Source organism: Mastigoproctus giganteus, chromosome 4, assembly GCF_048544385.1.
Source record: "Mastigoproctus giganteus isolate SK-2022 chromosome 4, ASM4854438v1, whole genome shotgun sequence".
Classification (NCBI taxonomy): domain Eukaryota; kingdom Metazoa; phylum Arthropoda; class Arachnida; order Uropygi; family Thelyphonidae; genus Mastigoproctus; species Mastigoproctus giganteus.
The window spans coordinates 76,164,559-76,178,486 of record NC_143578.1 but is presented as its reverse complement, the minus strand read 5'-3'; the positions used below and the strand labels follow the sequence as shown (position 1 = coordinate 76,178,486).

Here is a 13,928-nt window from a genome sequence, read left to right as displayed (position 1 = left end):
TCAAGTGGTTGGAGCTGGGATGTTAAGCCTCCAGGTATGACAGCAAGTTTTGTTTTTTTGCTCTGCAGCAATCTTCTTTGTATTTTTTGTTATGTGTGCCCTGAACTGATCAAGCACCAATAGGGCAGGTTTGCATAAGAGCCCACCTGGTCTCCTGCTCCAAACTTTCTCAAACCAGATCTTCATCTCATCCTGATCCATCCAACCCTTGTCATGAACGTGGACAATCACTCCTCGAGGAATGTCTTCTTTTGGCATTGTTTTGCGTTTGAAAATCAGCATAGGAGGCAGCTTGGTTCCGTCGGCACAACAAGCTAGAACAACTGTATAATGGCTCTTTTCATGTCCACTTGTCTTCACAGTTACAGTTTTCCCCCCCTTTCTTATCAACAGTTCTGTTACTTGGGACATCAAATTGAAGGGGACTTCGTCCATATTTGCAATCTGTCCCAACTCAAACTGATGCGTCTTCTGACATTGATTGACAAAACGATGAAATTCAAGGACCTTCTGCTCATAGCTTTCAGGCATTTTTTGGGCAAGTCTGGTGCGTGTACGCATGCTTAGTCCATTCCATTTCATGAACCTAAAGCACCAATTGTGTCATCCTTTGAAATCAGTAACTTCTTTTTCATCAGCAATTCTTCTTGCCTCATGCTGAACCATCTTTGTGGACACAGGAATTCCAATTGCCCTTTGCTCCTCAATCTATATCTTCAATTCCCTCTCTAAATTAGGCCATTTTGCTGACTTGCCTCTCATGGCCTTCTTCTGCCGTGGCGTTTTCAGTAGAGTTTCTTCTTCCCATAGCCAGTCTCGGATTGTTTTCTCAGTTGGAGGAGGACCAAACTTATATTCAGCAGCACGATTTCCATTCACTTTTAATTTGAATTCAGCACTGTACGAAAATCTTTTCTGAGCCATTTCTGGGCAGAACGTGGCAAAACAATGAGCGCAAAGACAACAAGCATGAAAAAGCAGGAAATGCAAGTAAAAAAAAAAAAAAAAATCTACAACCACTGTATAAGACTCATCCAGTTTTTAGACCCCAAATTTTTTGGAAAAAGGTGCGTCTTTTACATGGGGAAATACAGTATATTAGAAAATGTTCAAAATGGCTGCTACCATTCTTGCACAGCCTTTTGTATTTCCAGCAGACTTCATTGCCTTTCAAATGTTTTAGCATTTCATCATATGCAAGTAGTAGTATCCTTGATTTGACACAAAAGCTTTCCTTTGTGAGCAAAATTTGCAGAGAAGGGTATTTTCAGTAACAATCATTGCATAATTTTAATGTTATGCAGTGATTGTTATTCGCGACGATTCTCAGGCATCTTTGTGATGCATGAGAATCAGATGTGTATTCATATAACTCAAACTTTAGTTTCGTTAACAACCTGAAGTTTGGCTATCATTTTCAGAACATTGTGTGTGTGTGTGCGCGCGCGAGAGAGATAATTTTGAGAGAATACCCTTACTCTGCAGCAGAACAGCTTCATGTGATTTACTAGAAACTAAATTTAGCACAAATATAAAAAATACATTTGCTATCACAGCACTAGCTTTTTTTTCTTTCCCTGTCACTGAAGAAAATGATTTACATGGAGGGAATCTTCTTCACTGCCATGGAAAAAGATAAAATTAAAGATCATATTAGAGAATTACATTACCATCTCTTGAGGGAAATAGTTATAAAAAAATTCAGAAAGTTCTGGCTGAATACATTATATCTGGTACAGTTTGTGGAGCCAGTCTGAATCAGAAAAAAAGGACTGATCAGGCTGACTATACTACATACATTATTTTGCATTTGGTAAGGACACTGGATTTTTTTTATTAACTGTTTATGTCAAAAGACTCTCCTTTAATATAATCTTTAATTTTGCACCTTTTCATGCAGTTGAAGTTTTTTTTTTTTTTTTTCCACATTTTCTCTAAATCTAGAGTATGCTCTCTAAATTTAGAAAAAATACCTCCAGCAAATCAGTTTAATGAAGTTGCACATAATATAGCATTTTCTTTCATGAGTATTATAACCTTCATGGGAATGCCTTTCAAACCTAATAGTAAATTCTGAGGTAATGAAATATTTTATCTTAAGCATTTTCACCTTTTTTTTTTTTTTTCACAGCTATACAATAAGTAAATACATAGCAGTATTGATGATAACGTGTGGAATTCTTATATGTACAGTTGCCTCGCAGCAAGACATTGTAAGTTTATATGTTTTTCTTGTATTTTTTTTCTATTTCTTATTTATTAGTTTCTTTTTAATCAGCTGCTATTATTTAGTTCTTAAAGAGGTTTATATATATATTAGTCAATTTTATTTTACGCTATCTATCTGTAGGGAATTAGGTGTTTAAGGACCAAACTAACAAGTTAGTAAAAGTAAACTAGCTTTAGCCTGGAAGGCCTATATAAAATTATAATAATGAAAAATGGAAATAAAAATAAAAATAAAAAATGAAAATAACAATAAAAAATGATAATAAACAATGAAAATAAAAGTGAAAATAACATTTTTCCACTTGGTCATCGGTCTGCTACTTCTTCAGGGGCTTTGAGCAGACTGATAGCCAGACTAAAAGAATGTCTCATACCTACCCATTTCTGTTGTCCCATACCAGTTTTGCCTGATTTTGATTTTTAGGTGATTGTATAGAAATTATTAGAAATTAAATGAGAAAAGATAATGTGTGTTAAATTTAAATTTTGTCCTAACCCTTTGTCCAGGGGATAGGACCTAGTATTTCCTATATATTTTCATTAACATACTTCTTGTATTTAATCATACCAACACTTCTTGTACTTGCATAAGCACATCATTTCATTCATATAGGTTCCTTCCGCCATCAGAGTCAACCCCCCCCCCCAACTAACTCAATAAACATCCAAAAACCCTCTCAAGGCTATCAGAACACTTGCATTGACATAGGGCATATTGCTACAGCAATTTCACCATCATGCTATAGTCAATGAAAAGCGCGGCTGCACACTATCATTTAATCAGCACACATAAAACAACCAAAAGGCGGGAATTGATCTCTTTTTCAGTCTGACCACCACAATAGAGGAGGAAGTAAGAACCTATTCTCATTTAATCTGATACATACCCGTTGAGCTTTGTGTCACCTCTCCCAGTTTGCTGATTCTGACACTATTTTTACAAAATTTAAATTTAACACATATTATCCTTTCTTATTTATTAGCACTTCTCATTTAATTTCTATTAATTTCTATACAATCACCTAAAAATTAAAATCAGGCAAAACTGGTATGGGACAACAGAAATGGGTAGGTAAAAGACATTCTTTTAGTCTGACTATCGGTCTGCTCAAAGCCCCTGAAGAAGTAGCAGATCGATGACCAAGAGGAAGAATGTTATTTTCATTGTTTATTATCATTTTTTATTGTTATTTTAATTTTTTTATTTTTATTTCCATTTTTCATTATTATAATTTTATATAGGCTTTCCAGGCTAAAGCTAGTTTACTTTTACTAACTTGTTAGTTTGGTCCTTATATATCCAATTCCCTACAGATAGATACCATAAAATAAAATTGACTAATATAATTTCATGCACGTATAATGCCTAATTGTCCCATGTACAATAGCATTAACATTGCACACCCGACATGGACCTGTTACTGTAAAATTTCCCATCCATCCTATGTTTATCTTTAACAGTTTCTCTTCTACTTTCCTCTCAGTTATCACATCATATAGCTCCCTGTTAGTGTTTGATTAACTTCTGGCATTATCTGTGAGTGTAGATGCAAAATAACTATTCAATTTTTCAGCAACCTGAGCATAATCATCAGCAGTTAATCCATTGGTATCAAGTGGGCCAGTGTGATTGATCCCCTTTCATTTTACTGTTTACATAAGTAAAGAAGTCTCTGCTGGGTTTTTTTTGCATCCTTTGCAGACTTCTCATAATCTATCTTAGCTTGCATAACGCCTTTGTGACTTGATTGCAGACTATTATTATTGTCTATTATTATTAGCCATATGGTGCAAGGAAGCCTGAGGCTTATGCTGCACCAGCCAAAAAAAAATTCCAGAGTTACTCCGAGAGAGAGAGAGAGAGACAGAGAGTGAGAGTAAGGAGCAGAAAGGAATCGCCAAGAAAGAGAACTATGATATTCAGCTCAGGACCCCGGGCGCGCCAAGTCCACACTCACCGGATGTGAGCCCCTGGGGTTAAATATTAATATCAAATACAGTGATACCTCTCTAAAGTGGATACCATTGGATCAGAAGTGCCCACTATAGGAAGGTGTCCACTTGGCAGAGGTCAATACAGCCAGTTTCAATAATTTGGAAAAATGAAATTCACTGTAATTGGTTCCTTACTCAGAGTTTTTTCATTGATTATCATTGTACATATGTGGTTCATTTAATTAACTTTAATAAATAACACGACTTTTAGTAAACATTATTTTTAGTAAAAAGAATATAAATGGCTTTGTTTAAACTGTTTCATTTGGCAATTTCATTTTTGTTATGAATAATTAGATCACTTATTAGTTTTAGTATTCATTGTTATTGTTTTTGTTCACACAGAATTTTCTTAATGTGATAGTATCCATTCCCTTTAATTTCACTCCAGGTGCTCACATCCAGTGAGCATGGGCCCGGCACACCCAGGGTCCCGAGCCGGACACCACCATTCTTCTCTTTCTTTCTTGGCGATTCCCCCCCCCCCTCTCTCTCTCTCTCTCTCTCCCCGAGGGTAACTCGGAATTTTTTTAGCATTTTTTTTTTTTTAGCATTAGTAGAGGCATTTGATGCAAGAAAGCAAGCTTATGCAGCATCAGCCAAAAAAAAAAAAAAAAACCCACTTCCACTTCACCCCTCTGTTCGTTCCAAATACCTGTCCAGCTGAGCCTTAAACTTATTTAGGCTATCAACCTCCACCACAAGGGATGGAAGTCTGTTCCACCAACCAACCACCCGCTGGCTAAAGGCAAATTTCCTCACGTCTATCCTACATCTGTCTTTCCTCAATTTGAATTTATGCCCTCTCAGGCGATTTTTCTGAGCTAGAGGAAGAATCCCATCAGCATTGAGCATGCTTAAACCATTCAAGGCTTTATACACCTCTATCAGATCACCTCGCTGGTGCCTAGTCTCCAGACACTGTAATTTGCAAAACTTAAGCCTTTCTTCGTAAGAGCACTCCTTTGTTCCATTCACTAATCTTGTTGCCCTTCTCTGTACTCGTTCCAGCAGCTCTACATCCTTCTTGAAATGAGGCCTCCAGACCTGTATACAGTACTCTAGGTGTGGCCTGACCATTGCCTTATACAATGGAATAATCACCTCCTTATCCCTGCTGGAAAAATTCCTGTATATCATTGACAATACTCCATGAGCTACTCTTGCAGCCCATCTGCACTGCTCAGAGAACTTCATATCTGCCTGCACAACCACCCCCAAGTCCCTTTCATTCTCTACCACTGTCAGTGTAGTACCACAGAGTTGATACGTTGCTCTGGGGTTGCTGTTTCCCATGTGTAGTACTTTACATTTGTCAATGTTAAACTTCATTTGCCACCTCTCAGCCCATCTGCTCAACCTTTCCAGATCCTGTTGCAGCAGCATAGTGTCAGTAGTGTCCTTGACAACCCTGCCAACCTTTGTATTGTCTGCAAACTTGGACATTAAGCTTGATATACCATCATCAATATCATTTATAAATACAGAAAACAATAATGGACCCAACACTGAGCCCTGAGGGACTCCACTAATAACATTAGTCCACGATGAGCAGTGTCCATTGATTACCACTCTCTGTCTTCTCCCCCTCAACCACCCCTTAATCCATAGCAGCAATTTGCCTCCAATGTCACACTGCTCCAATTTGTGTAGCAGTCTTCCATGTGCAACAGTATCAAAAGCCTTTCTAAGATCCAAGTATATAATATCAAAGTTATTCCTTGCATCCAGTTCTTTTGTGACTGCATCATAATATCCAATCAAGTTGGTCAGGCAAGACTTCCCCTTAACAAAACCATGCTGTGTCTGAGCTATAACTGAAGCTTTTATCACCTGATAATTTATATCAGGTGATAAAAGCTATAAGCTTTTATCACCTGATAATTTATACACATCCCATGTATTTTTCTTCTGTACCACAAGTCTCATTAGTTCATCTGACATCCAGTTAGTTCTAAATGGACATCAGATGAGTGATTACCCGTACTCTCACTTCTCTGAATTCTTTCCAGTTAGAATTTTCTGTTGATAGCATCATCATCACCTGGTGCCCACTGTATAGAATTTAAAAACTGTTTGAGACCACTGTAATCACCTTTACAAAAGTAAAAGTCCTTCCCTTTGTCCTGATAATTGTTACATCTCTAAATGAATTCCACATCAATGCACTGTTTTCACTTCCACCTAGCGATGCTTTTATCTGGAGATTCATAATGTGTGAAGGATTGCTGCTGATAATGAAATCAAGAGTATTGCTTTCTCTTGTTACCTATAACATAACATGCTGCTGTGGAAAACAGTCATCCAATAAATCCACAAAATTCTTGCTAGTGAGTGATCAACCCACAAGTTCAAGTCAATATCTGGAAAGTTAAAATCCTCCATTATAAGACATTATGATTTACTGGCACACTATTCATGGGGAGCCAGTGATATTAAATATCACTGGTCAACCCATGTTGACTGAATGCACTGCCTTAGATTTAATATCAGTTATATATGTCAGTAACACCATGTCTTCGATATCCCCGTACCATCCAACATCTACATTTGATGAGTTAATCAGTATTTCAAATTCATCAGGTTTATTAACTATGCTCCTAGCATTAGCGTACAGTATACAATACACCTGTTTTTATTCTTAGTTACCCTAGCACAGTCTATGTATGTCTTCCATGAGTATCCCCAGCAGGCTTTGAAATCCCCGACACCTTGCTTTCCAACCTTCTGCATGTTCCTTCCTCTGCCTATAGTTGTTGTGCAGTCTGTGTAACCCCCCCCCCCTCCAGGTCTAGCAGTTTCCCAACCCATCCAACACTGCTTCTATTTTGGCATCTCTTATTTTAAGTTCCTTGAGTGGACCGGGGTTCAAACCCGTGACTACTAAATACAATAAATATTTGTATTGACGATTTATTGTAAACTCTACTGACTTGGTTGTTGTGCTGGAGTATAAAACAGAAATTTTTTTCTTATTTTAAGTTATATTCTTTCATAATGGTATTGATAGGTATGGCTTTTCTTTTTTCTTTTTTTCCATAATAAAATTTTAAAGCTTTAGTCTGTATTCTTTTATATTGTTCTTTTTTATAAATATTCTTTTATAATATATTTTTAGTCATGGTGTTCCTTTGGTTGTCATAAATAAATTTGCATTTAAATTTTATAGCTTGTATTTATCCATTCCTTTATTTGATATTTTTCTGTTCTTTTGCCTTTAGGATTGTTCTTAGTATTTTGTAAGAACAGTTGTTTCTTCCCTTCCCTTTGGCTTATTTCTTCCCCTCTTATTCATCATATCTATATAATTGGCCTGCCTGCTGTCTGTTGGAGTAGAAGTTATTCTGACAGTAAGCTATTAAATTATTGAGAGTGTATTACATTTTCACAATATGGCCTATTGCCCATCTTTAGGTTCTGCATATATTGGTAGATAACAATCAGAAATGGATAGCTTCTGCTAATTATTATTGGGATGTATAATGTACCATTCATTTTATCGTTATGCTAATAGTTGGCAATAATTTTATTAATGTTTAACTAGGGAGCTTTGCCCCTACTCGCTTTGCTCGTCCATCCACCACGCACACTTTTCTACGTAAAATGTAGAGGCATACTGAGTAAGTCAGATCTTTTCTACATAAAAGACACACCTGACGAAATGCACTGGTCGATATCTAATCAGGAAGTGACCTATGTAATTATTTACCTGTGCATTTGTAATGTGCGGAATTCTCAATTCTCGAATAAATATCATGGTAAAACTTCAGAACTGTGTACACCCTCCAACATGGCGGCAAGCAAAACAGTGAGAAAGCAGTGATTGACAAGTTTACTACCATATTTCGACAAATGGACAGGAACAAAGCAGTGATTGGCAGATGCCACTGCTTTCCCCGCCCACTGTCCTCCTAGGTTGATATGCCTAGGGTATTTTTCCCTACATTTGCCGCTGTTTTTAATCGGGAACTCGTTTTTCCATTTTAAAACAGCAGAATGGAGTGACAAACACCCTACCTAAGCTAAGCCCCCTCCTCCTCGACAACACAAAACAATCAGAAAAGGGAGGTGCCATCACCTGTCAGTTATCACCATCTTCCTCACTTTCATCGAAATACCTGCTGGTGTATACTATACTACATTTCAGCCAATATCACTATGTAATTATTTACCTGCGTTTACATAGATCACTTACGAAAAGGCCTTTTGCTTCAGGTTCCATAATACGAGGAATATTTTGCATCCGAAACAGCAGGACTAAAATATTTACAAACTATACAAATATTTAAAATTTAAAAATACTAAACTACAGTATTTACAAATATAGAATATTCATTAGTATACAAAAAACATTACAATGGAACATCAAGCGTTAGACAGTGAATCATGTGCATGAGGTTGGTGAATGTTATGGAAGCAGTTTTCATTAATTAATTGCACTTGTAGTGATGCATATACAATTGCCTCGCTCTTTTCTCCCATTGGCTCAAATAAATATCACTAGGAGGAAAACTTTTTTAATGTATAGATAGATAACTTTATGTGTATATAATCATTTATTTTTTTTTTCCTAGGGCTTTTTCTTTAGTTTCAGTCTATAGTACCCTTACTATTTCCTCACTGTAACCAGCCTATTTCTTTTGCTCCTTGCAGAGCTTTAGTATTTTCTGGGCTAAAGCATATACAACATACACACACAGCCTTACATAATTATAAAATCTAATTCTCTATATGTTACTAAATTGCAGCCTGATGTAATTTTTAATTGTTAGTTGAATGGCATTAATCAGTTCTGATAAATCTACTTTATAATTTTATTATACTTTAGATATCTTCACTACCTTTACTTTTATCTTTACTTTATATCTTGAACTACTTAGGTTCATTTTTTTTTATCATACACACACTTGAAAAAATTTTAATACTACAGTATGTTAGAAAATATTTTAATTTTGTCTATTTATGTGTGTCATTAATGCTATTGCCTTTGCATACAACAATGCACATGAAATTTGATATTGAATATAATTTTTAGATTAATGCATATTATGGGAATTATGTGAGATTAGATCAGCTGTTCAGTTGCATTACAGGCAGATTGAGTCTATATGGAGCTAACTAACACTAGGTGTGCCTAAAGTTGCAATTTAGAAGCAACATATTTGCCTGTGTTTAATTTAATTCTAAAAACTAAAACTAATGTTAATCCTTATTATTATTATCAATCCATTCATCCACATGGACATTCCTCCACTAATTCCTCAGGAACTTTGAGCAGAGAAATAACCAATGAAATGAATGGCTCATGCTGTTGTCCCAGTAACAATTTTACAATACATTTTAATGCTTTGTTAGTAAGGCCTAAGCTTTTTTTTAGATATATATAATCTGAAATTAGTGTCTGAAAATTAATATAGATTAAACTGATCATCAGAGGAGATAACAACAGCAAACTGGGATTGGAATTTGATACATACCCATAGGACTTTGGGTTCCAATCCCAGTTTACAGTTATTATCACCTTTAACAATAAATTTAATCTGTATTAATTTTTGGATACTAATTTCAGATCATATCTATATAAAAAAAGTTGGATTTACTAATTAAAATGTATTGTAATTAGTAAAATTGTTAGTGGAACAACAGAAGCAGGTATGCATGCTATTCATTTTGTTTGGTTATCTTTCTGCTCAAGGCCCCTGAGAAGTAACAGAGTAATATCCATGTGGATGAAAGGATTGATAATTATAATATTAGTATTAACATAGTGTTTACTTTTTAATATTAGATTAAACACAGAAATATGTTGCTACTAAATTGTGCCTTCATGCACACCTAGCGTTAGTTCAGCATCATACAGACTTAATCCACCTGTAATGCAATTGAACAGTTTATCTAATCTCACATAATTCGTATAATATGCATTAATCTAAAAATTATTCTTAATGGATATAAACTGTATATACATATATATAGTAAAATAATCATAAATAATCATATTTCAAGGTTAAAAATAATTTCTGATTTCTTCTAATCCTTTTATTAGAAACCAAAAGAAACAGTTGGTGATATTAATGAGGAAAATGAAAAACAAAGATTTCTTCATTGGTTAATAGGTAAATTTTTAAATGTTTTTTAGTATCAGTACTATTGTTATGTTGAATCTGTGTTGAGTTTTAAGTTGCTTCTTTCCTTCTCCTTTGCAATCTTGTTTTTTTTTTTTTTTTTTGTTTGATGACAAGGCAGATTTAAAAAAACTACCAACCAATAAATCTATTGCCAATTGTATACAAGGGTACTTTCAAGAGAATAAACACAAATACTTGATGCCGAAAGAATAAGCAAGTTTCAGAAGTGGCTTCAGTACAAGTTTCAGAAGTGGCTTTAGATGTATTTAGATCACATCTAAACAGTGCAGCACAATGAATACAACCTTCCATTATGTATAGCTTTCATTGACTAAGGAAATGCCTTTGACTCAGTCACAAAATAAGCAATAATCAATGCCCTAAAATATAGAATAGGCACGCAGCAGAAACAGAACATTTATGATACAGAGAGTACTTTGTTAGAGATGGGCTATTAATTAACCTAACTGCCCTCTTTTGAATGGAATCTAGAAGCCTGAGAGGTTTTGGGGTCACTGTCCGAGATGAGGGAACAATATTTCATCATAGGGCAGACTTGTGATTTGTACAGAGTGAATAGTTGTTTAGAAGAAAAGTAGTGCCAAGAGGAAACCCAGTTTTTGAATGCCGAGGAAGCAATATTAGTGATGTGTTTATGCCAATAGAAAGATTAGAAATCAGGATATTTCGTAATACAGGTATGTGATCTTGTCTAGAAATCTGAGTGTCATCAAAGATAGAATGTAAGACAGGATTGATTTAAAGACCTTTATGCCAAACATGATTAAAAGCCTTTGAAATGTCAAGAGCAACTGCTTGAGTTTCACTAAACTTTTCTATTGAATCTGTCCAAAGATGGGTAACATAAGCCAGTATAACACCAATGGATTGACACTGATGGAATCGATACTGGCAATCATTGATCAGATGGAAGGTTTCTAGATAGTTTAAGAGTTGGCAGTGAATAGATTTCTGCATTACCTTAGAAAGAGTAGAAGTAAGTGCAGTGAGACGATAATTGAATGGGAGGGATTTGTCACCCTTTTTAGAAACTGGCTGGCTGTGAGAAAATTTCCAAGCAGAAGGGCAAACATTGGTGCAATAAGAAAGTATAAAAAGGCAACACAAAACAGGAATAAGTTCAGGATACAGGTTTTGAGAACAAGTGGAGAAATTCCATCAGGAACTGTTGCTTTCTTGGCGTCAAGACTATTCAATATTCTTCTGATATTCTTTTTATGGAAGACCTCAAGAGTACATTGAATGAAATATACTGAGAATGGTAGGAAGCGATTTATTAAGATCATCAATACATGTTTTAGGAAAAAAAAGTAGGATGCTAGCAGATTATCTTTAGCTGAAGTGGCAAGAGAACCATCTGGTTTTGACAGAGATGGGAATATAGATGAGCAAAAGGTGTGGCCAATAACTTTGGCAAGAGACCAGAAAGCTCAACTTACATTTGGACAGGAATCAAGTTGTTGGCTCTTAGCCTGTTCAAAATCTAGTTTGGCTGATTAATAACTGCCTTGTAATTGTTGCTAGCTTTGGTGCAGGCAGAAAATGAGCCTGCAGATTTCGATTCAAGTGCAGCCATTATCAACCCACTGCAGGATGGAAGCCTCCTCAACAATTCATGCTGAGGGAAATGGACCATAATCTGCCACGCTGGTCCAGTGCGGGTTGGCAGATCGACCATATTCAGCAGTCAGGGGCTTGAATCCCGGTCTACTCAAAGAGCATGTGCTACTGCACTCCCGCTCCTGACCACTCGGCTACGGAGGCCTATATCATATAGAAATGAAGCTGGATATACATACTAATAAAATAGGAATTTGTATAATAAACATTTTTTAATTATGGAACTCACTTCTAAGTTCCTTTATAAGACGTTATTAGTTTCAGTGCATGCAGTAAGATTCTCATATTACCATTATTGCTTCATAATGAATTAGTGTACAAAGGCATACAATTTTTAGTTACCCATTTTTATTTTCAGGTATATTTTTGCTAACATTTGCACTCTTTGTGTCAGCAAGGATGGGAATTTACCAAGAAGAATTACATGAACAATATGGAAAACATCCTAAAGAAGTACTTTTCTATTCAGTAAGTATGTAGAACATAAAAATAAGTCATTTTTAAACTTTGTGTCACACAAATACATAAAATAAACAGAGATTGGCCGCAATAAGGTTTTCTGTTTTTCTTTACTTTTTTTTCGTATATATTGCTAAAGCTAACTGCCAACTCTCAGGTTTTATGACACAGAATCTTTTTGCAAAAGTGTAGTTTTCTAATCTTTTTCTTTTCTCAAAAAAAAAAAAAAAAAAAAATAGTAATATTACATTAAAATTGGAACTTTTTAAAAAATTCTGGGAATTTCTACTTATTTTCATTCATAAGTTGGCCACCAGCTGTGCTAGTCTACATTGCAAAATAGAAATGCAGCATGATAGCCTTCTTCTCTATAATGTACAATCATTTCATTGTAAGATTCAGAAGAAATAGGATGTAAAATTTCAGAAGACATATACACAAGATTTTCAGTTATCGTAAAATCTGAATAATGTAACATGTTTGCTTGGTGTACTGCATGTAGAGTTTTCATTTTCAAGATTTACAACGTTTGCAAACAAATAAGCATAAGCATGGCGGGAAACACTTAGAAAGAAATGCAAGCATTTCTTTCTAAGATGCACTGAATGTTTATTTGCATCTTTTTTCATAGAACATAATCTTTCTTTGAGTTGTGCAGGCATTGTTCAGGAAAAAAGTTTACAATAGTTAAAAAGCAGAACAATATGGTTGTGAAAGAACAAAAACAAGTCATTGTTTTTTTTTTTGTTTTTTTTTTTCAAATTGTACAGATAGGGGAAGAAGAGGTAGCAATAATTGTGAAAAATGGGCCATCTACAATTGCTACAGATGGCAGTAACCAAAGGGATCTCAAGCAATATCCCATTGTAGTGACCTTTAGTAATAAAAAACTGTCATATCAAATGCAGCTTTCTCTCATTGCCAATGCTGGCAATGAGAGAAAGCTGCATTTGATATGACAGTTTTTTACCTTAGCAGACTAAAGCAGAAAAGAAGTCTGCTTTTATTAACAGTTAACAGTTGTATTAACAGAAGGAAGATAGTAAATCACATTGGTCCACGATGTCGATGGTCTAATTATTGATGATGCTGCTCAGATTGTTGACAAATGAATAGGTATTTTGCATCTACATTCAAACGTGAAAAATTCTTTATTCAGAAGTTTATCAAATTCTAAGAGGGATTTAAATAATTTTGCGATAAGTGAGGAAATTGGAAGAGAAATAGTTGAAGCTAAACATAACAAAGGTGCCTGGGTGGATGAGATCTATTCATTTGTATTATGGGAGGCAGAAAAGGAGGTAAGCAAACCCTTAGCCATGATTACAAGAGCATCTTTGGATTCAGGGGAGTTCTCCATGAACTGGAGATGTGCAAATGTATCTCCATTTCACAAAGGGGGATCAAAGGGAGAAATGAGTAATTACAGACCTGTTAGCTTAACTTCTGTTCCAGGGAAAAATTTTTTTTTTTTTT

The 13,928-nt window shown here is 35.2% G+C and overlaps 1 protein-coding gene across 1 annotated transcript in view; it reads left to right on the top strand.

The window, feature by feature from the left end:
* Efr (ER GDP-fucose transporter) overlaps window positions 1-13,928 on the top strand; it is a 189,029-nt gene that overhangs the window by 63,586 nt on the left and 111,515 nt on the right. The window contains exons 5-7 of the mRNA XM_090372297.1: window positions 2,132-2,213; window positions 10,271-10,340; window positions 12,352-12,461. Coding sequence (XP_090228423.1) covers window positions 2,132-2,213; window positions 10,271-10,340; window positions 12,352-12,461 — 262 coding nt within the window. The remainder of the gene's footprint in view (window positions 1-2,131; window positions 2,214-10,270; window positions 10,341-12,351; window positions 12,462-13,928) is intronic.